The sequence below is a fragment of the Phacochoerus africanus genome, chromosome 2, assembly GCF_016906955.1.
Source record: "Phacochoerus africanus isolate WHEZ1 chromosome 2, ROS_Pafr_v1, whole genome shotgun sequence".
NCBI classification, from domain to species: Eukaryota; Metazoa; Chordata; class Mammalia; order Artiodactyla; family Suidae; genus Phacochoerus; species Phacochoerus africanus.
In genome coordinates this window covers 183,935,653-183,960,624 of record NC_062545.1, presented here as the reverse complement: position 1 = coordinate 183,960,624, position 24,972 = coordinate 183,935,653, and the positions used below count along the sequence as shown (strand labels likewise).

General features: G+C 37.8%; 2 protein-coding genes across 2 annotated transcripts in view; one reads left to right on the top strand and one right to left on the bottom strand.

Annotated features, from left to right (window-relative positions):
- The window catches only part of NID2 (nidogen 2), a 75,463-nt gene extending 68,205 nt beyond the window's left edge, over positions 1 to 7,258 (top strand). Inside the window, exons 16-21 of the mRNA XM_047767331.1 lie at positions 2,035 to 2,164; positions 2,661 to 2,832; positions 3,708 to 3,865; positions 5,127 to 5,250; positions 6,162 to 6,274; positions 6,555 to 7,258. Of these exons, the coding sequence (XP_047623287.1) occupies positions 2,035 to 2,164; positions 2,661 to 2,832; positions 3,708 to 3,865; positions 5,127 to 5,250; positions 6,162 to 6,274; positions 6,555 to 6,565 (708 nt within the window). The 3' untranslated portion in view covers positions 6,566 to 7,258. The remainder of the gene's footprint in view (positions 1 to 2,034; positions 2,165 to 2,660; positions 2,833 to 3,707; positions 3,866 to 5,126; positions 5,251 to 6,161; positions 6,275 to 6,554) is intronic.
- Positions 7,259 to 7,376: 118 nt separating this feature from the next.
- RTRAF (RNA transcription, translation and transport factor) lies at positions 7,377 to 24,682 on the bottom strand. Its single transcript, XM_047767332.1, is given in 10 exon segments — positions 7,377 to 7,699; positions 7,809 to 7,857; positions 10,356 to 10,424; positions 13,638 to 13,726; positions 14,602 to 14,688; positions 19,310 to 19,330; positions 19,333 to 19,381; positions 19,383 to 19,409; positions 22,241 to 22,365; positions 24,507 to 24,682. Coding segments are annotated over 10 exon segments (732 nt in total). The 5' UTR covers positions 24,568 to 24,682; the 3' UTR covers positions 7,377 to 7,544.
- Positions 24,683 to 24,972: the final 290 nt, after the last annotated feature.

The following is a 24,972-nucleotide window of genomic DNA, read 5'->3' as shown; positions in this document are numbered from 1 at the left end:
TTCTCGAAAATACAGAAAACAGAAGGGGTTCACCAGAAATGCACTGACACTTAAAATAGAAAATCCCCTAATTCCATTTCTAACCTTTACACTCCAAGTACTTGATTTTTTTTGGGGGGGGGGGGTCTTTTTGTCTTTTTAGGGCTGCACTCAAGGCATATGGAGGTTTCCGGGCTAGGGGTCTGATCAGAGCAGTAGCTGCTGACCTATGCCACAGCCACAGCAACACCAGAGCCGAGCCATGTCTGCGACCTACACCACAGCTCACAGCAACGCCGGACCCTTGACCGGCTGAGCGAGACCAGGGATCGAACCTGCAACCTCACAGTACCTAGTCGGATTCGTTTCTGCTGTGCCACGATGGGAACTCCAGTACTTGATCATCTTTCAGGAAGAATAAGTGTCTGTGTTTACATTTATTTCTGATAATGAACAATACCTATCCGTCCAAGAAAGTTTAGAAGTAGTGTTCAGAAAAAGATCTGGGTTTTTTTGTTTGTTTGTTTTTCCTTTAAAGATTTGAATTTAGTGTGTTTCCAAACACTAGGTGCTGTTTTGTAAAAGTTCCTCTAAAAGAGAAAATTGTTGCCACCTCAAGCTAGCCATCTATTTATTCTCACCAAGTCAGATGGCTTCACTGCATCTCTGAACTTGCCCCTGATGCGGGCAGTGTGGTGGTGGTAATAGTGGTGGACTTGCAAAGAAATGGAACATGGGTTAAAGCACATCTTGTGGAAATTTACTTAAACTTCTTTTTTTCCTCCACGAAACCTTGAAATCATTACATGGGTTAATGGAAGCCCATATGGATGTGCACCCTTGCCGGAGACAGATGACTTTTCAAGTAAAACTGTATTTGACCTTCTGATCCTCCTAAACTTCCCCCTTTTCCACAGGAGCCTAATCTTGCCTTGTAGTTTCTTGTACCAACTCCTTTTCAAGCAGCCTAGGCCAGGCTGGCCCCAGGAGACTGTTAGGCAAGCAGGGAGCTGGCGTGACCAGAGGGACAGCCAGATGGCCTCTTGATGTTAGCTTTGAACATCTGCTGGGCTTCTCAGAGCAGGAATCTGGGTTGGAAAGTGAATGAAGCAACCCCTGTTCAGAATTTTGGAAGGGAATATCACAGACTCAGCATTTTAAAAAGGCTGCCATTTATTTAGCAATAAGGAAGGAGGGGAGGCCTCCCTAGCCAGAGGTGGGTGACACCATTCCCCAGTTCCGTAATCCATCAAATCATGGACTTTGTTTTACATAAGAGTACAACCAAAGAATTGCTTTGTAGTAGGAGACAGAGATGGGGTACAGGTGGCTGCCCCTCAGGTGGCGGAAAAACCTCATTCACACGTGAGAGGGTAGATGTTACTACATATCGGCAAATTTTAGAAAGGCTTTTTCAAAAAGTGTTGATAGCATTTGAGAAAGTCAGTTTTTGCCCAGTGAAATATTAGGAACTTACTTTGCTGAGACTAACATTCACTGTCACTGAAGGGACTGAATTGTTCATGAAATCACTTTTACCAACAGTAATAATGCTTATTGAAAGCTTACAGGATATTAATCACTGATTAGGACACATGATAGGCATTTATGCCATTAATTTTTGGGGGGGTGGCAGGGGGCATCACACACAGCATACAGAAGTTCCTGGGCCAGGGATCAAACCCATACCACAGGAGCGACCCGAGCCACAGCAGTGACGCCAGATCCTTAACCACTAGGCCACCAAGGAACTCCTATGGCATTAATTTTTATGTAGCCATGTGAAGTAGGTACTGTCATCTTCATTTTGCAAATAAGGATACAAAAACATATAGAAGTTAAGTAACAAAGTCACAGGGCTGGTAATGGCCAAGCCTGGCGCTGGCTCCAGGTCTGCCTCCATTACCCAGACACCTAACCCCTGTACTGAGCGGCCCATAAAACCACGATGCAAGGTTGTTGGCTGCAGCTATGCATGGGTAAGGCAGCTGAGCATGAACTCGGAGGAAATGCAAGGAGCCCTAATTCTTTCACTTTTGTTTTTCGGTCACAAAGGGCTCCATAGTTGTGGGAATTGACTATGACTGCCGGGAGAGGATGGTGTACTGGACGGACGTTGCTGGACGGACAATTAGCCGTGCCAGTCTGGAACCAGGAGCAGAGCCCGAGACCATCATTAACTCAGGTCAGCAGCTCCACCCAGAAGACACTTTCCATTTCATTTCATTCTTCCAAGTCCAAGCTGTTTGCCTGTTTTATGCCAAAGTCTCCCCTCTATTTTTATCCAACAGGTCAGGTTGCAAGTCACTTTACTGAGCTATGCAAAACCAGCCCCTCTGTGAATCAACACCTTCATATACAGGGAACAAGAAGGTGACCCTTCTTGAAAGGACTCTTAACAGAAAGGGCTTGCAGCAAAAATTCAGGGGGTGGTCCCCATTGATGCTGCCTGGTGCCATCAGGCTGTGGTGGTGGTGCAGGGGGGTCTTGTTAGGCTAGAGGGAACTAGAGGTGGCAGGAAGAGTAACAAAGGATCTGTTCCTCTGTTGACCTACTTTCTTTAATTTAGAAACTCTCAGGACATTTTTTTCCCCAACTGTTCAAACACTGCCCATCTCTCTACTTCAGGTACACCTTTCATAGCTGCAGATGTGCCAGTCCCACCTTTGTTTTATTTCCAGGTCTGATAAGCCCCGAAGGACTTGCCATTGACCACTTCCGCGGAACGATGTACTGGACAGACAGCGGCCTGGATAGGATAGAGAGGGCCAGGTTGGACGGCTCTGAGCGCAGGGCCCTCTTCCACACAGACCTGGTGAACCCCCGCGCCATTGCTGTGGATCCAATCCGAGGGTCAGCTGGGCTTCCCTAATTCTCCTCTGTACCTGTAGATCCTCATTTGAAACCCTTGGATTCTAAGTGCAATGTAGGGAGGGTCGGAACATGAGCGTGAAGGTTCAGATGTGTTAACAGTATTCCTTGAGGATCTACTAGGTGTCAGGCACTCTTTAGGCAAGGACAAGGTCTGTCCTTTCATGGGGTTTATATTCTTCTAGGAGGAAACAGGACAGTAAGCTAATGAGTCAACAAGGAAATCATTAAGCCTGTGATGTGACAGAAGAATGCAGGGAATGATAGAGTATGTGATGAAGAATGATAGAAGAATATGCTGAAAATGCCGAGTATGTGAGAGGGACTGGGGGTGGGGGGTACTTTGGATCAGATGATGGGGCTAGGCCTGAGATGACACATCAGCTGGGATGAAGTGGAAGCAATACTTTCGGAAATCCCAGAGTTACTCCTGCAGTAAGGTTACCAGTGTTAAAAGGCAAGAGTAAGCAAAACTCAGACACTAGATTTGTCATTTCTCTGGCCTTATTTCCACCGTGGCAGTAGTCGGGAGAACAGTGTTTCCTGTCTATGGTACCTACCAAGGTCAGCTGGGATATATAACTTGGTCATTGTTTCAGTATTTGTTAGAACCAGGAATGATTTCTATACCTTGAGAAACTCTTGTCAAATTTAATGGCGCTTTTTCCAAATGAAATTCCAGAGCAACCCTTCAAATCAGTAAAGATAACTTCAGCTTTCATTTTCAGCATTTCTGTCTCAGGAAGTGTTTTTGACTCAGAAATGCCTAATGAAAAGCCTCAAAGATGGTTCTGAAATTTGGGTTCTATAAGTTGAAGAAGGTTTATCTTTCTCTATTCTGTTTAATTTATCTACAGCAACTTGTACTGGACAGACTGGAATCGAGAAGCTCCTAAAATTGAAATGTCATCTTTAGATGGAGAGAACAGAAGAATTCTAGTGAATAAAGACATTGGACTACCCAATGGTTTAACCTTTGACCCCTTCTCCAAATTGCTCTGCTGGGCAGATGCAGGTAATACTACTGATGGAATGCAGATAGAGAACTCTGCACTATGCAGTGAGTGCAAGCACTCTAACAGATTTTATAATAAATAAAACCACATTCCACCATTTAGAACTTTTGGCTTAAATTTCTAATAGTACAGCACATGAGCTACTCTTTTGGTGTAACTTCTAAAAACACTTTATAATGATTCTTACAATGAACTTCCTGAGGTTTTGGGTGTATAGGTATGAATTAGATGGTAAGTCTCAGGGCTAGTAGTATGTCCAGCTCATTTCTGTACTGCTCGCCCTTCCTCCACATGAGCACTTGGCATACTTTTTAGGTTTAAAAGAAATGTTACCCACTACCCACTGTTGGAATTGATAGGATTGGATAAATGAACAGGGATTACTCTTTCTTTTTGGCCAATATTATAACATTTATAAATATGACCTTAACAGTCAGTATGCTATTATGCTGAGGACATTTCTTTGAAAAGTGAGGTGGCAGGATGGCTTCCTTCAGTAAAAAAATCTGAGTTTCCAATTCCCAGGTTATCTCTTTCTGTTGTGTGATTTCATTTCTAGCACAATTGAAAAGATGCTATATGTTTAGTGTCATACTAAAGAATAAAGCTATTCTTAAATACTTTATCTAATAAAAGGATCCATATTGCAGATGGGTCACTATTATAACCCAGCTGCCCAAAACAAGTTACATTTTTAACAAGTATTTGAAATTTAAATCAGGGTTCCATGAGAAATGTGAGACTTAGACATTCTTGCCTTGTTTAGCTATTTAAAAATCTACATTGAAAAAAAGAAGCCATGCTTCTATTTTACTTTTTTTCTCTGCCTAGAAGATAATATAGTCTTAAATTTTTTTAGTTAAAAGGCAGCCTTAGCCATTATTATACATTGCTTACAAAGAGCAATTATTTATCTTTTATGAGCTAACACAAACTTTGTTTTATCACTGATATAATTTCATTTCTAATATCCCACTTTGGGAGAAACTTAGAATAGCACTTACAGAAAACTGGTTTTCTTCCAAAAAAAAGGATCAAGAATTTAAATTCCACTAGAAACTAGAATGCTATTAAACAAACTGAAGACTGAGAATAGGAAATTTTTAGTTTTGAACTTGTATGATTCCAACGGGAATAAAACATTCTAGTCCTATTCTACCTTTGTTTCCTTTGAGAAGAACCTTCCACTATTTTTGGTAAAGGAACAATTTTTTACTCATGGTATGAAAGGATCTTTTTCCCTTTTCAATGTTTTAAAAGGAACTAAAAAACTGGAGTGTACACTACCAGACGGAACTGGACGGCATGTCATTCAGAACAGCCTCAACTATCCCTTCAGTATTGTGAGCTATGCAGATCACTTCTACCACACCGACTGGAGAAGGTGAGCCTGACAACACACTGGACAAGCCTGAAAACGCCAACTCTTCCGGAGGACAGACCCACTTGTTGTACCATATGTCACTAAGTGACTTTAGTAATTAAGCCCTCTGTTGGAATTTTCATTTCATTCTCTCTTCATTAGTAGATAACACCATTCAAGAATGACTGCTTTTAAAATCATACTTTCTTATCACCCAGAAATTTAATGGTATTGCTCACACGTAGCTTAAAATGGCAGTGCTATTAGGTTATAAACTGTCCAAAAAGGAAACGTACCTTTAGTCTAAAGCTGATCTTCAGAGAATAAAAGACTACTTTTAATGGTAGTACTGTGAGGTATCTTATATGATTTAAATTTGATTAAAAAACACAACATGGACATATTAGTTGTCCCCTGGGAGAATGAAAAATACTGTATCTTAGTTGTCCAAGGAAGAACTAGGAAACATTAAAAATAGCTAGCTATGTCGTTCTACCCCATCTCCAGCAATTTTGATTTACTTGATCTGGCATGAGGCCCAGGCACCAGCATTTTAATAGACCCTCAAGTGATTCTAGTATTTAGCTAGGGCTGAGAACCCCACTGATTTGGACAGTGGCTCTCATTTTAGCATGGCCTCAGAAATTATCTAGCGCTCTTATTAAAACATATTGGTCAGCATCATTCCAGAGTTTGAGTAGGTCTGAGGTGGAGCCCAAGCATGTGCATTGCTAATAAGTTCCCAGATGATGCAGGTCTGAGGACCACTTTGAAAACCACTGATGTAGACAAATTTCCTTACTCTGAGTCAGAAGTCGTTGGTTAAATCTACAAATATTTTCTGTATGTCTGGCAGAGATTTCTCTTTTATTGATTGACTTTTTCCATCCAACCTTAAATCCCATGAATTCTCTCTTTCTTTCTGTCCCCAGGGACGGTGTAATATCAGTAAATAGAGACAGTGGCCAATTCACTGATGAGTATCTCCCAGAGCAGCGATCTCATCTCTACGGGATAACTGCTGTCTACCCCTACTGCCCAACAGGTAAGCGAACATGCTCAGGCTGCTCCTTTGGATCAGCCAGTAGAGAAGGGTGGATCTGGTGACAGATCACCTTGGCCTGCTGCTGCTGCCACCAGTGAGAACCACTCTGAGCTAGAAAAGCTAATGGCCAACACATGGGGCTAACTAGTCTACTACCTTAAGCTAGCTTATTTAACCTTACGCAGAAAAGTCAATTAGTCAATATTTCTTTCCCCCTTTAAAAGACCTGCAGTAGCAACTCAGATATAAAACACTCACACACTGTCCTTTCCCCCAATAGGAAGAAAGTAAATATGGTATTACAAAGGACTTGAGTTTACAATCGGAATCTGGACCCTAAAGAACATTTACTGCGAACAAAGGTGAAGAAAGTGAAAAAGGAATTGGCCATTAGAAGTTTTTGGACATACAAGATGAATATTTTAAAGCAAAAAGACTAAGTATATTTTGTGAAAAGTTTATACCTCAATCTTTACTACTGTATTTTTAAAAACAAAAGTTATTTCAAGTTTAAAAAAGGTAAGAGAATTTTAATTGTTGCTGATTAAAGCAACTTTTTATAAACATTTGTATCATATTTAAAGGTCAAACCCATTCAACAAAGAACCAATTAGAGCATGTTAAGACCCTAAATCTGATTTTTGCTATGGATTCTTTCTGGCCAAGAAATTAAAGCACACGTGATCAATACTAAAGATCATAAACCTTGACGTAGTTGGAGAAGGCTATGCAGAACTGATGGGGAAGAACCAACTTATTTAAAGTTTCCCACAAAAGTTCTAAGATTTTTTTTTTTACCTCTGCATCAGTGCATTTCTATTTATATTAAAAGGTGCTAGAATGTTTCAATTTGTATTTTCTGATCCTGTTAAGTCCCTCTATAGAATTACCCACGAAAATTACATTTATATATAAATATCAAAGATGTAACAGTTCTCAAATTTTCTAGATTACTCCAATAAAATATTTTAAGTTTTCCTATGACTTATGGATCTGTATTGTCTAGATCAATAACAAAGTTGGGGAGTGGCATGTACCTAAACCACAAGGGAGGAAGGAGATCAATTATACACACACATAAACACAACAATAAAAAAAAAAATCACTTTCCCAACTTTATTAAAGAAAAAGCAATGATGGTAAATCTATAGAATGTAGTCAATTTTCTGAGATTCTTCCCTCAAAAACATGACATTTCCAAACACATGCCAGAGTGTATACATGGTTCCCAATTGTACTAAGTAGGTGAGAAGCTGAAATCCTAAAACGTTCATCTTCCAACTTTCCCCAGTCTATGGTCTGTCTTTGGATCAGCAATAATGGCCTGAACAGCTACTATGGCTTCATTAATTTTTGTCTGTAGCTCTCTGAGCTCTTCTATATGCAGCAATCGCAGAATTTGAGCAGCTTCGTTAAGAACCGCATCTGTTTCATAAGAAACACTGCATGAATAACTTTTGTATTTATTCACTCATTTCCTCCAAATATTCACTAAATCTCTAAAAACAGTTTGAATTAAAGCAAAATCTCTTACCTCCTGTGTCAAAACCAAGAATATGCTTGTCTAAAGCAACAGGCAAGCCCTTAAGAAAAAAAGGGACAAAATCAAACTATATAGTTAACAATCACATTTTCTCATTTCAAATTGAAAAGCAGCTAGCTCTTCTGTTATTTTAATCCTTTTAGCTACAGTGGCAAGGTGCCTGACAATTTTCTCTTGAAATCTGACTTTTGATAGTTTTTCCCTACTACAGCCAGCTAGGAAAGAATGGCCTTTACATGTAATGAGAAGCTAATTCCATAACACAGCCAATCCTTTGAGACCAGGTATATAAAATAGCTTCTTTTTTGCAGCAGTGCTGTCACTACTGCTATGGTAAGAAAGGTGAGCAGGGCTGCTAATGTCCCATTTTAGTCACAGTAAGCAGCAGTATACAGGGCAAATAGGACTTTCCTTTCTTCTTTTTTTTTAAATGCAGCAGCACCCATGGTATATGGAAGTTCTCAAGCCAGGGATCAAACCTATGCCTCTGCAGCAAACTGACAAACACTTAACTGTGCCATCGTGAAAACTATTTTTAATATGACCTTCCTCAAGCAAGTTTATTTCCTTTTTTTTTTTTAAGACCAGATGCTATAAACTTTTTTATTTTTTTTTCATTTTTAGTACTCAGATGAATTTATCACATCTGTAGCAAGTTTATTTCTGAGCACATTAGTTTGCCTTTATAAATTGCACCAATTTATCCAATATACATTTTTTTCTGCTGGCATGATGTTTTCCACGTTATCTATATATAATTTTACTTTCAACAGTTTGCTTTTTTCTTTTTTGACCATGCCCATGGCATGCAAAAGTTCCTAGGCTAGAACTGAACCAGCACCACAGCAGTAGTTAACAGTGCTACTGCTGAGCCACCAGTGAATCCCAACAGTTCATTTGAAAGTTACTTTGACATAGTCTAGGAAAATGAACAGAACCTAAACCATTTAGCTAACCACTCAGCACCTACATACAGATATACCAAAGATGGTGACTGTGATGATACCAAACTGTATGGAGTTCACAATAACTATCAAGTAAAAATGAGGAAAAGTGTCTAGACCTTCTACTGATAATGCTATATAAAATTTATTTACAAAAAAAGTCACCATACCGTCAATGTTTCAAATGTTAAGCTGTCACTACTCATTTCTTGCCTAATTAATGTGAAATCTATCAGATTCCAAACACTTTAAAACTGCTAATAAGCATATTCTGTATAAAGAAACAAGGGTATGAAAATTCGGTGACCAAAAAAACTCAAGAGTAAAAAAGTTCTGGGTAGCCTTCTGTGTCAGTTTGGAATGAGAAGTTCTGTTTTCCTCTTGTCTGGCAACAGACTGCCTAGGAACAGCTACTCCTGAAGATGATCACATGACCCAAATGCTAGTTATTACAAACAACATTCAACTATAGAACTTTTCCACTATATTATTATTAGCATAGTAGCTTTTAAGATGACACTAAAATTAAGATTTATTAGAGCACTGAAACTAAACTGAATTTTACTTTGCAAAGAGCAAAGAGATTTGGCATGGTCCTACTTGCACTTCCTTCCAAACCAAAGGCATAGTTCTACTGAATTATGAATGAATGATTTTATTTTGCCAGAACAATTTACAGTCTGTTCTATAATGTGGATGAAACAAGCTTTAACCCAATTTCCAGTGGGCAGATCCATACATAATTAATAAGCCAGTAAGATCCTTTAAAAGAAACAGTGTCTTTCAGAGACTACACTGCCCTGGCATTCATAACCTTTTGACATCGGGCTGGGCCTCGGTAAAGGTGGGGTCAGAGGACAAAAGATACTGGGAAATTGGAGGGTAGGGGAGGAACCATAGAAGGTCCAGGGTCTAGAACAGTGACTGTACCCAAGACATTCACCTATGTAGCAGGAGGGGGCATTATCAGACACCTGCAGCTGCTAAGCCCTGAGGACATTCTCTGCACTGATCCACAATCAATGAAACTTCAGCAACATTTGGATTTCTGGTGAAGTTCTCTTAAAGATATCCCAGAATTACTAACAAGTTACTTTCTCATGGTTTATGCTAGGAAATAGAAAGAATAAAATGAGAAGAGATTTCTCTAAAAAAACAAAAGGGTGAAGATACAGATAGAAAAGTTAATTAGTAACAAAGTAGAGGTATAGCCTGTTTTCCAGCAGTTAGTCAAAATAATCTAGCAGAATTCACAGTAAGTAACTTCTTTTTAATGAACTTTCACTGGGAACCTGCAGTACTTTGTAGCAGACTAGAGATGTGCTATTTGGAGCATCTACAAGTTAATGAGTGAGATGAACATGAAGTTTATTTTTCACTCAAAAAATGAGGATACAATTAATTTGCTTAAGAATCAAATTCAATCCCACTGAAGTCAGCTATTCTTTCGCTGGGCAGTTCTAACACAGAATAGATAGATATCTTAAGCATTCATATGCCAAGTTTTTTTTTTTTTTTTATATGCCAAGTTTAAAACCGCTGACAACCAAAAGAAACGTTCAGTGATAGAGTTTATAACAAAAAAAATACATACCTCTTTTGTTTGATTTGCTTTAGCAACTGCATCCTGTGTCAGGCGCTCCTGGACCAAAATGCGAATTGCCTACGGAAACCCAAAATACCATTTTTGCTTTTTATTGTCTGTCATCTATCCTTCTGAGTTTAGAGAATAAGGATGACCAATTTGATGAAATAAGAAAACATCTAGTTCATTAAACTCCCCAATAAGTTAAAAATAAAATAACAAAGTTATCGCTTTTAATATTTAATAATGCAGAATGATATTCCTAACAATTACATTTTTTTGAATAGATAATTTGTGTGGTAAAAAAATTTTAAATAAAGGATACATGGTGAAAAGATGGTCTCCTTTCTATCCAAGCATCAGCCATCCTTTCAGAAAACAATTACTGCTACCAGATCCTTGTGTAGATTCACAAGAACTCTATCAAATTACAAGCATGCTCAGGGATATGCACACACATGCAATACACACAAACACAATCTCTGACACAAAATGTAGCATATTATGTGTAGTGTTTCAAAGCAATTTCTCTAATTGCCCAAGTAAGGTAACAAGCCTTTGAAAGAGCTAAATTTCACTGAAAACCACTTTTGTCTCTTGGCATCCAATTTGAGTTGAAAAAATCTGAGTTAACATTCACATCCAGCATAGAGAATTATAATAATCTAGGAACAGAATAGTCTTGCCCTTGTTACAACTGTCATTTAATACATGGAATTCTAAAAAGGAAAATAAATTGGCTTAATCTCTTGTGGGTAGAGTGAAATTATTCAATTTCTTGCAAAGTAGTTCAAAGTAATTTAAAGCTCTTTAATTTCTCATAAAATTAATAATAATTTCTAATAACTTCCAAGTCTAGTATCTTAAGTACCATTTCCCTGCCCTTCCCCTTCCTCCCACTAGATTATCACAATTAGTTGACAAAAATCTTCTGTAGTATATTTTTCCTCCAGAAATATATCTTATGATACCACTCATAGAAAATCCTAAAGATGCTACCAGAAAATTGTTAAAGCTCATCAATGGATTCAGTAAAGTTGCAGGATAAAAAATTAATATAGAAATCTCTTGCATTCCTATACACTAACAATGAAAGATCAGAAAGAAAAATTATGGAAACAATTTCATTTACCATCGCATCAAAAAGGTAAAATACGCTATCTAAAGAGGCAAAAGATCTGTACTCTGAAAACGAAAAAGCCTACCTAAAGAGACAAAGATCTGTACTCTGAAAACTGTGAGACGCTGATGAAAGAAATCAAAGATGACACAAACGGGTGGAAAGACATACCATGCTCTTGGATTGGAAGAATCGATATTGTCAAAATGACCATATTATGCAAGACAATCTATGGATTCAATATAATCCCTATCAAATTACAAATGGCATTTTTCACAGAACTAGAACAAAAGAATTTTATATTTGTATGAAAACACAGAAGACCCCAAATAGCCAAAGCAATTCTGATAAAGAAAAAAGGAGCTGGAGGAATTGGGCTCCCTAACTTCAGGCTACACTACAATACTACAGTCCAAGACAGTACAGTACTGGCACAAAAAACAGTAATATAGATCAGTGGAACAAGACAGAAAGCCCAGAGATAAACTTATGCACCTATGGTCAACTAATCTATGACAAAGGAGGCAAGAATATACAAAGAAAAAAAGACAGTCTCTACAATAAGTCATGCTGGGAAAGCTGGACAGCTATATGCAAAAGAATGAAATCAGAACATTCTCTCATGCTATACACAAAAATAAACTCAAAAATGAATTAAAGGACCTAAATGTAATGTTGGATGCTATAAATCTAGAGATTATAGGCAGAACACTCCCTGACATAAACCTCGGCAATATCTTTCTCAATCCCCTCCTAGAGTAATGAAAATGAAAACAAAAGCAAAAAAATCTTTGCAAATGAAGCAACCAACAAGGGATTAATCTCCAAAATAAACATCTCACCCACCTTTCTATCAGAAAAACAAAACACCCAATAAAAAAATGGCCAGAAAATCTAAATAGATATTTCTCCAAAGACAGATGGCCAAAAAGCACATAAGGTGCTAAACATCAATAATTACTAGAGAAATGCAAATTAAAACTACAATGAGGTACTACCTCATACTAGTCAGCAGAATGACCATCATTAGTTAAGTCTACAAATAACAAATGCTAGAAAGGGTATGGAGAAAAAGAAACCCTCCTACACTGTTGGTGGTAATGTAAATTGGTACAACCACTATGGAAAACAGTATGGAGGTTCCTCAGAAAACTAAATATGCTCCAGCAATTCCATTCCTTAGCATATACCCAAAAAACATAATTCAAAAAGATATACACACCCCAATGTTCACTGCAGCACTATTTACAATAGCTAAAACATGGAAGCAACCTCTATGTCCATGGACAGAAAGAGATGAAGAAGATGTGGTATAACACATACACACAATGCAATGCTACTCAGCCATAGAAAAGAACGAAATAATGCCATGTGCAGCAACATGGATGGACCTAAAGATTATATACTAAGTGAAGTCAGAGAGAGACAAATATCATATTATTTATATGTGGAATATAATAAAATGATACAAAAGAACTCATTTATAAAACAGAAACAAACTCAAAACAAACAACAGAAAAAACAAACAAACAAAAAAAAGAGACCTCTTTCAGACTTGGGTTCCCTGATGGAAGGTATACACTAAGTGGCCTATCTAGGAGGGGGCGCTTGGAGGGCAGAAATATTCATTCCTCAAAGAGATTTGGGACTATGTTTTTGACTAAGTTCACCATTGCTAATTTGGCATTTTATATGATATTGAATACAGACCATAAATCTCTAAAAGGACTGATTGAACAGAAGTAGGGTGATGTAGGACAAAGAATGGACTACAAGGTTGGGTGCCTAGATTAAAATCCTGACCATCATGTTCTGTGTTACCTTGAATATTATTTACCTATCATCTTTGAGTCTGTTTCTTCATATACACATTAAAAAAAAAAAAGATAACAGCATCTTCCCCTAGGATTGTTGGAAGGATTAAATGAGATCATCTTCGATAAAAATTAGGCACAGTGGCAGGCGCATAGTGAACACTCTTTGATACTAGTTGTTAGGTAATATTAGGTAATCTAAAATCAATGAATTCACGAAATCTGCTTATGTCCCACACTCCTTCACACTTTAGTCATTCAACTGTAGATTTAAATACCAAACATAGTTCTTTTTAGAAAATGAAGAGTTTATAAATATAGAGAGTTTTTATTAAGCATCAAGAATATGAAACTGACCTTAAGCATTACCAGGTAATCATCATGACGCTGAATCTGAAGAAGGTTAGCCAAAGCCATGACACCAGCTTTAAAATCAGGATTATTTACTAAAAAAAGATTAAAATGGAAACTTAGAGCTCTGCAAGCATGTAATTACAGAAACTTATGTAAACATTTAAACTTGCAAAAGACATTTTTATTTTCTAGTAACAATAAATCTCAATATCTAAAATCTCTGACAAAACAGTTTAGGTATCATCAGTTAGGTAAACGGGTAAGATCAGTAGTTTTCCTACCAATCAACCAAACTGAACAACTCAATAAATGATTAAATTAACTCATATGAGGTTTGTCCTGTTAACTTTTTTTGGCAAGGCCCATTTATATAGTACTTTTAATTAACCTTTCTTCCCAAGCTATTAATTTTAATACACAGATTCCCTTCAATGGATAGTTTTCCCAAAACCTTTTCTCTAAGCAGCAGTTCTTGAGCATCCAAGCAGCTTGTTAATTCATAAGGGTAACTCATAAATTACAGGTCAGTCAGTCAGTGAAAGAATATTTAACATATACAATCTTAGTAATTAGAATCTTAACAGTTTTAAAAGGAGTAAGCATTACTTAGACACCTGGGACTTAAAATAATAAAAAATTTTACCACTTATTATGTCATTAGATTAGAAAAAATATTTTCTGCACCCAGGAAGACAATCACCACCATGATTAAATACAAATCAAAACCCCTAAGTTACTATAAGCAGCTAAAAGAATAGCACTTTAACATTTAGATACTCAACTACAAGGGGAGGGAGAAAATGCATTTTAACTGACAATAAAAAAATCATAGAAAATAAAATATCAACACAAATGCTGTCTGCATGAAACATTCTTAATTTACTGAAACCAAGTAAACCTAGACTTCATTTTAGAAAGTGAAAAACCAAAACTGTTGATGATCATTTTTATGCATTTATAAACTTACCATCCAAGTTGATCAATGGCTCTGCATTTTTAGCTGCATTGTCAGCATTTTTTGTATTATCAGGTACCAAGTCCTTGTACTTTTCAGCTATAAAAATAGGCAAAAATACAATGTGTAGAACTTCAACTTCAGGTAAAACCAACATTGCTTATTTACTGAATTTAACTGAGCCAAATGGGTTTTAAGCATAAGACAACTCATCTAATCAAAATTGTTTTTTGCTATTAAAAAAATCTACTGAAGACAATATGACCATAGCTTTTTAATTAAGCTAAAATGATTATCTGACACAAATATCTTTTCACTAACATTTCTTGAAAGTAAAACATTTTAAACACTATCTAAATTTTAGGAAAGTCTGCTTTTCAGCTTTCTCTGAAACTTGGTAGGGGTAGAAGGATGAGAAGAGGGTAAGTAAAAATCACATGAGACTAAATACAAACCCTCTAAAAAGTAACTTTCTTCCCAACTTTTCTTTTGAATCCTGTCTACAGGATTTTCTAAAAAATCAGCACTTAAAGCACACCATCATATACAAAGCTAAATTTATTTTATGGAGACTTAAAATGTGGAATTCCAAAGTAGACTTTATTGCTTTTACCTGAAAAATAATAGTATTTCAGAAGACTTTACAAATAAAAATATTTAATAGTAACTCACTAAACTTAACGCCCAAAATACCATCTTTGGCTGTAGTGCTTATGTGGTTTGCTAATGAAACAAAAGGAAAAATAAAAGCATTAAAATTTAAGTCAGACAGAAGTTAGTTTAACAGAACTCCCATTGGCCAAATCAGGAACAGTGTAAACAACAAAATAAATGATGACAAAAAAGGATTAAGACCCACTGAGTAAAATAAGAATCCATTTATCTACACTGATTTGTATAAGCCAACAAACAATTTGGTAAAAGGGGAAAGCTCTTCCTTACAGTAGAAAGTCAAAAATAAATGTAGAGTAAGGACAGAATTAGAAAAAAGCCTTCTAGCCATCATAATAAACACAATAACTGACTCAGGCAAGAATCATAAAATGCATGTTAATGCTAAGGTTTGAGGAGCAGAGCACAGACATCATCTCAAAGTATTCCCCACAAGATATGCATTTATTACAAAGGGGAAAATAGTAACTTTACACTGAGGGAAGCTTAACCAGGTAATGAGAATAGCATGATCAATATTCAGGCATAACACTAGCCCATGCCTCCGATATGATGCACTTAAAAAGAAATAACATAACTTCTGTGTTACTCTTTTAACAGGACTACAAACCCTGAATCTAATCATGAGAAAAATATAACACACACCCAAACTGAGGAACATTCTAAAAAATAAATCTCAATGTCATGAAACAAAGACTAAGTAACCATTCCAGATTATAGATGACTAAAGAGATGAAGGAGAATGCCAACACATGGCCCAGGATGGCTTTGTAGCTTTTTGTTTGCTTGTTGTTTTTGCTATAAAAAACACTATGGAGACAAATGCTGAAATATGAATAACAATTATAGATAACACTAATGAATCAAAGTTAATTTCTGATTTTGATAAATGTACTGTAGTTATGCGAGAGGATGACATTTATTAGGAAATGCACACTAGAGTACTTAAAAGAATCATCTACAACTTAGTATGAAATTGTTTAGAAAAAGCTATGTATGTGCAAAGAGGGTAAGACAATTGACATAAAATGTTAATAACATCTGCAGAATCTGGGTACGTAAAAATCCTTTTAACTATTCTTGCAAACTTTCTGTAAATTTGAAATTGTCTATAAAAGAAAAATATTTAAGTCAGATTTTAACCACCTTAATTCACAAACCAACAAAAGTCTTTTAAAAATGTTAAGGCACAAACAATGTTCACAACAAACAAAAATTTTGTTTGTTCATCAACAAAAATTTAAAATAACTTAAAAGTCAAGAAAATGCAATATATTAATGTAAAACCACAAAAGAACAACAATGCCTCCTACCAATAAGGGGCAGAGGTACAAACTCAAGTCTTTTTTATATATTGAGGAAGACTATGCTAAGGGAGTTTCTTTGTGGCTTAGGAGGTTAAGGATCTGGCAGTCATTACTACTATGGCACCTGTTGGATCTCTGGCCCAGAAACTTCCAAATGCAGTGAGTGTAGCCAAAAAATTAAAAAGGCCATGTAATCACTGAGAAATAATTGTACTTAAAGAGATACAGTCCACTACAGGGATACATAATCATGTGGCACCGACTGTTCTTGGTATCTAGGCAACCTAAGCTGAGGTATTATAAAAATGGGACAAATGAACTAAATGAAGGTGAAGTACAAATTGAGATGAGACTATAATTTTATGAAGGAATAGATGAAAAATACTTGAGAAGTTGGAGAATACTTTGTTGCAAATTAATACAATGTTCTTATCAACTCAGACCAGCACAGATTTTGCTAAACACTCTACAGTGATTAGTAAAAAAAAATAAAAGTCTCAGAACTTTCCTTAAGATTTGTGCCATAAGGAAGTTCCTGATGCGGCTCAGTGGTAACAAACCAACTATTATCCATGAGGAGGCAGGTTCGATCCCTGGCCTCGCTCAGTGGGTTAACAATCCAGTGTTGCCATGAGCTATGGGAACTTCCATATGCTGCAAAAAAAAAAAGCAAATGAAAAAAGACCTGTGCCATAATATATCTGAAATTTAAGTCTGAGGAAACAGCAAAAAAGCTGGGTGATGCTCCACAGCAGTATATGTAAACATTCATATACTACATTTGCCAAACACTAAAGTTGAAAAGCATATCTGTACACAAGGAACTATGTCAGGTACTGTGGCAGAGAGAATCATTACTGCCCCCTCTAAAAAAAGATGTCCATATTCTAATCCCTGGAACTTATGAATGTTATTTCTTTTTGTGAATCTGATTAAAGACCTTGAAATGCAGGGGGATGGGGTGGGGGTGGAGGGGAGGTTTTGTTTATTCTGGATCATCAAGGTAGGGCCAGATCACAGAGCCAGATCAGTCACAGTAGACGTGACAGTGAAAGCAGGGTCATAGAGATTAGAAAATGCTATGCTACTAGATTTGAAGATAAACAGGCCAGAGTCAAGGAATGTAAGCCCCCTCTAGAAGGGGAAAAGACAAAGAAATCAATCTTCCCCTAGAGTCTCTAAAAGGAACCAGTCCTGTGGACAAACTGAATTCAGTCCTAACATACTGTGATTTAAGTCACCAAGTTTAGGGTAATTTGTAATCACAGCAACAAGAAACTAAAAGAGGTACCACATAGGAAACAAAGGTGAGTATCATCTTACAATTTAGCGAGGTAAGTAAGACCTAAGCAAGACGGAAAATGGCGAATGATTTAAAAAGCTATAAAAGTTCAAAAGGATTATTATTGCTGCTAAATGGCATTTGAGCTGGACCTTACAAAGATGGGTAGGACTCATATGTGTAGAGGCAGACTGAAACAGCATATCAGCCAAATGAAAAGTGTAAGCAAAGAGAAAAGGAGAAAAAAAGGAGATGTAAATAGGAAACACCACTGTCCTAGTTTGACTGGGATGGTAATTATGTGAGTACTGGCTGGATACCAGTTATCAAAAGCTCTGAATACCAAGCTAAGGAGCCTGGAGTTCTTTTATAGAAATCAATGGTGTTTCTGAATATAAAATATTCTTTGGAAACAAAGCATAGCATTCTAAAACATTTATGTTTCAAAAAATCAGCTTGGTGGGCCATGTGGATGAGAATAGGGGGTGACATTGATGGGAGACTAGAATGAAAGATATTACAATCATCACAGAAGAAAGTGACAAGAGCCTAAACTGGGGAAGGTGACAGCAGTGCGGACAGAGAAGAAAAGATACAACAGACATGGGAAAAGATAGCTGGGAACAGGATGGGAGGAAAAGGGAGAAGCCAAATATATTAAAAAGGCTTCAAAGCAGAGGATTAAGAGGAGTGGAACTGCCAGTCCCATAAAAGAAAACAACATAAAACACAAAGGACAGAGATAAGATAATTCAATCTTACATTGGATGTTGGCAGGCCTTTCAAAATGAAATGGCCTAGTGAGCAAAACCGTTTACTGGAAACACTATTTTACTATAGGCACTAATATTCAAAACCTCCTAACAATACAAGGATCTGTAATAAAATAACATTAAGCATAAATAACAAGTATACTTTGGCCTACAGTAATATCTGCATTTGATGAATATTTCAGTCTCTTGTGAAATTAGCTGCTGCAACCAACACCTGAAATACTATCAATTCTAGCACAGTAGCAACAAGTGGACTTCAAAAGCTAAGGGGGCAGACCATTAATCATAACAAATTCACCAAAGTAATGTAACTTTGTGAGTAGACATTCAATTAGCCTTCTCCAGAAGATATCATTTCTAATTCTAAAAGAAAAGTCTAAATATCAGTGAAAACTGTGCTTTTAATAGCTTATAATAAGGAAGTTCTCTAATTTTAGAAAAGGAATTCTTTTCTGAGCAATTTGAGAGTTGAGGGTGGGAGCTGGATATAAGAGAATGATTACAAACAACTGTAAATTTTATAAAAAAAGATGCTATAAAGGGAAATGAGGAGGTATAAAACTTAAAATGAATCAAGGTAAAACAACGAAGACAAAGAAACTGGCAAGTTCCCTACATTTTTACACTCCTCCTTTTCCACCTTTCCTCCCCCTCTTTAAAACACAACATTTCCCACAAAAACATACCATTATCTCCGTATTCAAGTATACAGCTAAACCAAGAAGCCAGTCAATTGCTTCTTGTCGATCCTGAATCTTTGAAAGGACAGTTAACATCTCTGAGATACTGTGAGGAGAAAAATGGTTTCATTATTACTATGAAGTCACAAATTCAAAAATTGGTAAGCTGAAAGAGACCTTATTTGGATCTCTAAGGATTTCTTACAACATTTATATTACTAACTCTCTATTTTTTTTCAGGGGGTGGGGAGACTGAGTCTACAGCATGTGACTGAGCCAGGGATCAACCCAGACCACAGCAGCAAACCATAGCTGCTTCAGTGACAATGCCAGATCTTTAACCCACTGCACCACAAAAGAACTCCGCTATATTATTAAGCTTCTGACACAATTATATAACCCAAAGGAAGGAAACATTTAAGTACAGCACTCAGGGAAAAGAAATGAAGTATCCCCATCACATTTTTTGAAATTTTTACTTTTGTAGATTCCAGGTAGGGCACCAATGGTTTAGAATAACTTCCTGATTTTGTAGATGAGAAAACTGAGGACTAGAGATTAAACTTGCTGACAGTTAACACAACTTAAACCAGGGATCTTGAACCTAAACGTTCTGACTCCAGGTCTCAATACACATAGAGCAATTTAAATAAAAAGGACTTTAAAAAGGATAACATACCAAACCAAAAACCCAATTACTTAAACAGTGGAAGTACCTCTGAAGAGAGTAAGCCATGCGACATAACGTATTTTGAATAAATGTCAGAAGCTGTATATCCAAATAAGTATTATCCCTACAATGAGTCTCTTAGGACTTAAAACCTGGTTCCATCAACAATGCTATTACTCAGGAGTTCCTGTCATGGCTCAGCAGGTTAAGAATGGACTAGTATCCATGAGGATGCAGGTTTGATCCCTGGCCTTGCTCAGTGGGTTAGGGATCTGGCACTGCTGGCAGAGGTAGCTCGAACCTGATGTTGCTATGGCCATGGCTGTGGCTGTGGCTGCCAGCTGCAGCTCTGATTCAACCCCTAGCCTGGGAACTTCCATATGCAGTGAGTGCAGCCCTAAAAGACAAAAAGAACAACACAACAAGAAACCCACCAATGTTATTACTCGAACTTCTGGAACTTCTCTTTGGAAATCCTTTAGGGATAATTAATGAATCAGCACTTTTCAGCCTAACTCATTTTCTGATCAAAAATTTTACCCCAGAGTTCCCACTGGAGCTCAGCGAGTTACAAACCCCGACTGGTATCCATGAGGATATGGGTTCAATCACTGGCCTCGCTCAGTGAGTTAAGGATCTGGCATTGCTATGGCTGTGGCATAGGCCAGCAGCCGCAGCTGATTCAAGCCCTAGCCTGGGAATTTCCATGTGCTGCATGTGCAACCCTAAAAAACAAAAAGAAAATTCATTACAAAAAAAATTTATCCCCCTGCTTATTAGTCATTATGCAAAAAGCAAATCCACCTTTTAAGTAAAAAAAAAAAAAAACCCACCCAAACCTGTCAGTATTAAAGATATTCAAAAAGGTCTCCTGATCTAAGTCATTCTAAAAGAAGTTCCAAATGTGCTTTAAATAATGACATCATCATTCCAAAGAGACCATCTTGAAAGATAACATCTGCATAAGTTCCAATACATTAATCTTTAATTGATACTACTTTACTGTCACTTATGGGTGTTTTTATCATAAAGTTTTTTTTATCTTAATGCCCTTCTGTATTGTCTTGTTCACGTGAATGAGCCATAAAATGTAACATAAGCAACTATAAAATCCTAACAATATATTTCAAGGTCTTAAGAAGCCTATTGAAATTTTCAAAAATACTTTTGAAGAGCAAAGGAAAAAAATCTGGTAGTAGCATTAATAAAAGTAGAGGCAGGGAAATTAATAAACCTTTACTATGAGGCAGGCACCTCAGTGAACAGGCACATAGGTATATATCATTCATTAACAATACATGCCACTCCTACAAGATAGGTACCACTGTTATCCCATTATTAATAAAGTTGCCCATTGTCGAGAACTAGTGTGAACCTACATAATCCCCTAATTCATAAAATCTCTAAGGAAAAGTTAGGTACCTAAACACTCTGCTTCAGCAAATGAAAAATCCAGTCACATTTCATATTCTTAAAGATCTTACTCATCAAAGTAAAAGAGCTGATGAAAATGATTAATGTAAATACTGATATTGTAAAATGCAATTTTTTTTCTAATTTGAGAACAACTCTTTTCTGCAAAAATGATACTAAAATTAAACTAAATCAATGGGAAAATTATTCCAGACACAAAAATAATTATTTTTTTAATCCAGATTTTTTTAGGATTATTTCCTTTGTACACATGGGACAACTCTGCATGTTAAATATAAGCATAAATAAGACATAATCTTAGTTTTCACACATGCCAATAACGTTTGTTTTGTTTTGTTCTTTTGGCTCCTACTGTGGCATATAAAAGTTCCTGGGCTAGGGAATGAATCCAAATCCAAGCCACAGCTGTGAGCTATGCTGCTGCAGAGACAATGCTGGATCCTTAACTTGCTGTACACAGCAGGAACTCCAACAATGCCTTGTTTTAATAAATATTCAAGTGTATTTCTACTACATTTTTAATGTAAAAATTCTGATTTTGGCCATTTTTACCACTTATAAAATATATATCTGTTTACTTAAGAAGCCTCAGTGTTTTGGAACAAAATTATTTCTAGCTAGTACTAAATACTTGATAGGAAGAGATAATATCATTTGCTTTAAAAACAGAAGAAATATGGAAAAGAAAAAAGTTAAATCCCTGAAATCTGGCTTTTCTAACACTGATCATTATTAAGTATTTTAGAAAAACAAGGAAATTTTAAGCTTGCTTGTCTTAGTACAATTTTTAGACAAGTTCTCTGTACTTTTAACTTTACTTTCTAATTCATTACCTTCTCAAAGAACTTGGGCCAGTCACTGCTGTGGATGTTTCTTAAATTACCTCTGTCTTCAATCTTGTAGTGTCTGATTTTCTGGTCTTCAAGCCAAACAATAAAGTTTCTAAATTCTGTTTCATCTGCAATAAAAACATGATATAAATCACTCAAAGCACTATAAGTAAAGCACTTCCTTTTCCAAAAATAAATAGTCTTATGGAATTTTTTAACTCCATAATAGTAAGTTACTTGAGCTGCTTGATGTAGGAGCTGAAAGTGCAGACTTTGGTTTTGGTTTTTTTTTTGTCTTTTTGCCATTTTTTTGGGCCGTTCCCGCGGCATATGGAGGTTCCCAGGCTAAGGGTCGAATCGGAGCTGTAGCCGCTGGCCTACGCCAGAGCCACAGCAACGCAGGATCCGAGCCGCATCTGCAACCTACACCACAGCTCACGGCAATGCCAGATCCTTAACCCACTGAGCAAGGGCAGGGACCGAACCCGCAACCTCATGGTTCCTAGTCAGATTCGTTAACCACAGCCCCACGACGGGAACTCCTGAAAGTGCAGACTTTGAATTAACAGATCTAAAAATGTTCTGTTCCTATCCTGGCCTGAATTCAAATTCTGACTATACACATTTTGTGATTATGCGAACTTAGGCTAATTACCTAAATTTCTTGTGCCTCAGACTCCTGAGTTACAAAACGGGGGGAGGGAGGCGGGGGGGGGGGGAATAACAGGACTTACCTCACAGGGCTGTTATGAAGATTAAGTAAATTATTTAAAGATTAAAAGTATCTGGTACATAGTTTTGCTATTAAATGTCAGTTATTTTCCAAGTTCCTTTGGGGAAGGGAGGAGGAAGAACTGGAAAACATTAAATTTACAGCAATAATAAAGTACAAGAATTAAAGGATGGCTTTCCCATGTGGCTCAACAGGTTAAGACCTGACGTTTTTGTGAAGATTCGATTCAATCCCTGGCCTTGCTCAGTGGATTAAGGATCCAGCATTGGCACAACCTGAGGTATAGGCTGCAGATGTGGCTCAGATCTGGTATTGCCGTGGCTGTGGTGTAGGCTGGTAGCTGCAGCTCTGATTCAACAGCTAGCCTGGGAACTTCCATATGCCACAGGTGCAGCAGTAAAAGAAGGGGGGGGGGGAATGTCAAATTAAATGATAAATACAAAGACGATACAGTCAACTACTACTGTTTACTATTACAGCATATTAAAAGCATTCATGAAAAAGTACATAGGTGTTCATGTACCTCACATTCTTTTGAGGTAGGAATATCCTTATCACACAAGTGTGAAAATTGAGGCTCAAAGATTCGAAATCCAGCTCTAAGCTCTATTGCCTTGAACCTTTTTTGTTAAATAAAAGGCAAGGTAGAAAAACAAGAGTCTATAAATTGACATGCTTCTACAGGAGATCAACAAAACACTGTTAGACTGCTTGGAAATTATTTTCAATTTCAAAATTAAAGCTGGAATTCAAATTCAGGTCTCTCTTATGAAGTCTTGAGAATTTCACCATCTTCTGAACATGCCAGGTTGTACTTGAACACTTTCAAACTTACTAGTCTACTACAGGCTAAGAATTCTGGAAAAAAAAAACGAGTAGTGGTGGGTAGCAGCTGTGTAACAGTGGGTAGCAATCTTAATACTTTTTTTTCTTTTACAATTTTAACACTGTGAAACCCCAAATACCTTCGTATTTACAATTCAACCGCCCCATTCAGCTGCTGCTAACTTTTTTTGCACGACCCACACACTGTAATTAGCCCGTTATTATACGCGTGTATCCCAACACTGCCAGCCCAGGACCTCATTAACATTTGAGCTCAAACTGATGGGTGGGTTCTCACTGCTCACCCCGACCCCTTAGTTCCTGGCAGGCAGTGAACTAACTGGTGTTCAAGTTACGCCGCATCTTCCTCGGATTCCACCACTGCGCTGGCCCCCAGCAGGTGCTCACGGCGTCACCCTGTGACCCGGCAACCAGCGCATTGAGGGCTAAGAGAAAAAAAGACTTTCCCTCTAGAGGGCTGAGGGTGCGGGCAGGAGGTGAGAGTGGTGTCCGGAGTTTAGCAAGGACACAAAGAACGAGTGACGGGGCTCTGAAGCCAAGGAAGCTTCAGGTGCCTGGCGGGTGGGAGAAGGTAAATCCCGGGGAGACAAGGCCGCGAACGGCCCGGGTAGCGAGCCCAGGTGCCGGCGCCGAGGGAGCAGCGGCCGGCGGGGTCACTGACATGCGGCCGGCCCAAGGCCGCCGCCTCACCTTTGCAGTTGAAGCCAGCAGGGTTGTGGTAGTCGAGGGCCGTCAGCTTGCGTCGGAACATGGTCCCGGTCTGCTCGCTCCGGTCCCCGGTCTTCAGCCGGGAGGGGAGAACCGAGGAAGAGCAAGCGGCGCAGGCACCGACGACGCGGCGAGAGGGCGTCGGGTGCCGGGACGCTCCGAAATGACGGCGGCCTTAGCCAATCCTGGCTTTAGGAACGGCAGCCGCCGGCCAATGCCCACCAATCGTAGCTCCGGTTGGGGAGGCGGGGCCACGTTGAGGCACGTCGACGCTCAAATAAACTTTATTGTCAGCTTACTAGTTGTGCAATAGGCAGAATGCAATTTAGGGGCCGGTTACCTGTTGTTTTCCTCGCGGTGTTGATACACCACGCAGAGCACGGTATACTTAGATTCTGCTATCGCCGTGCCTCTTATTGAATCGTACAATCTGTTTAGTATTTTCAGC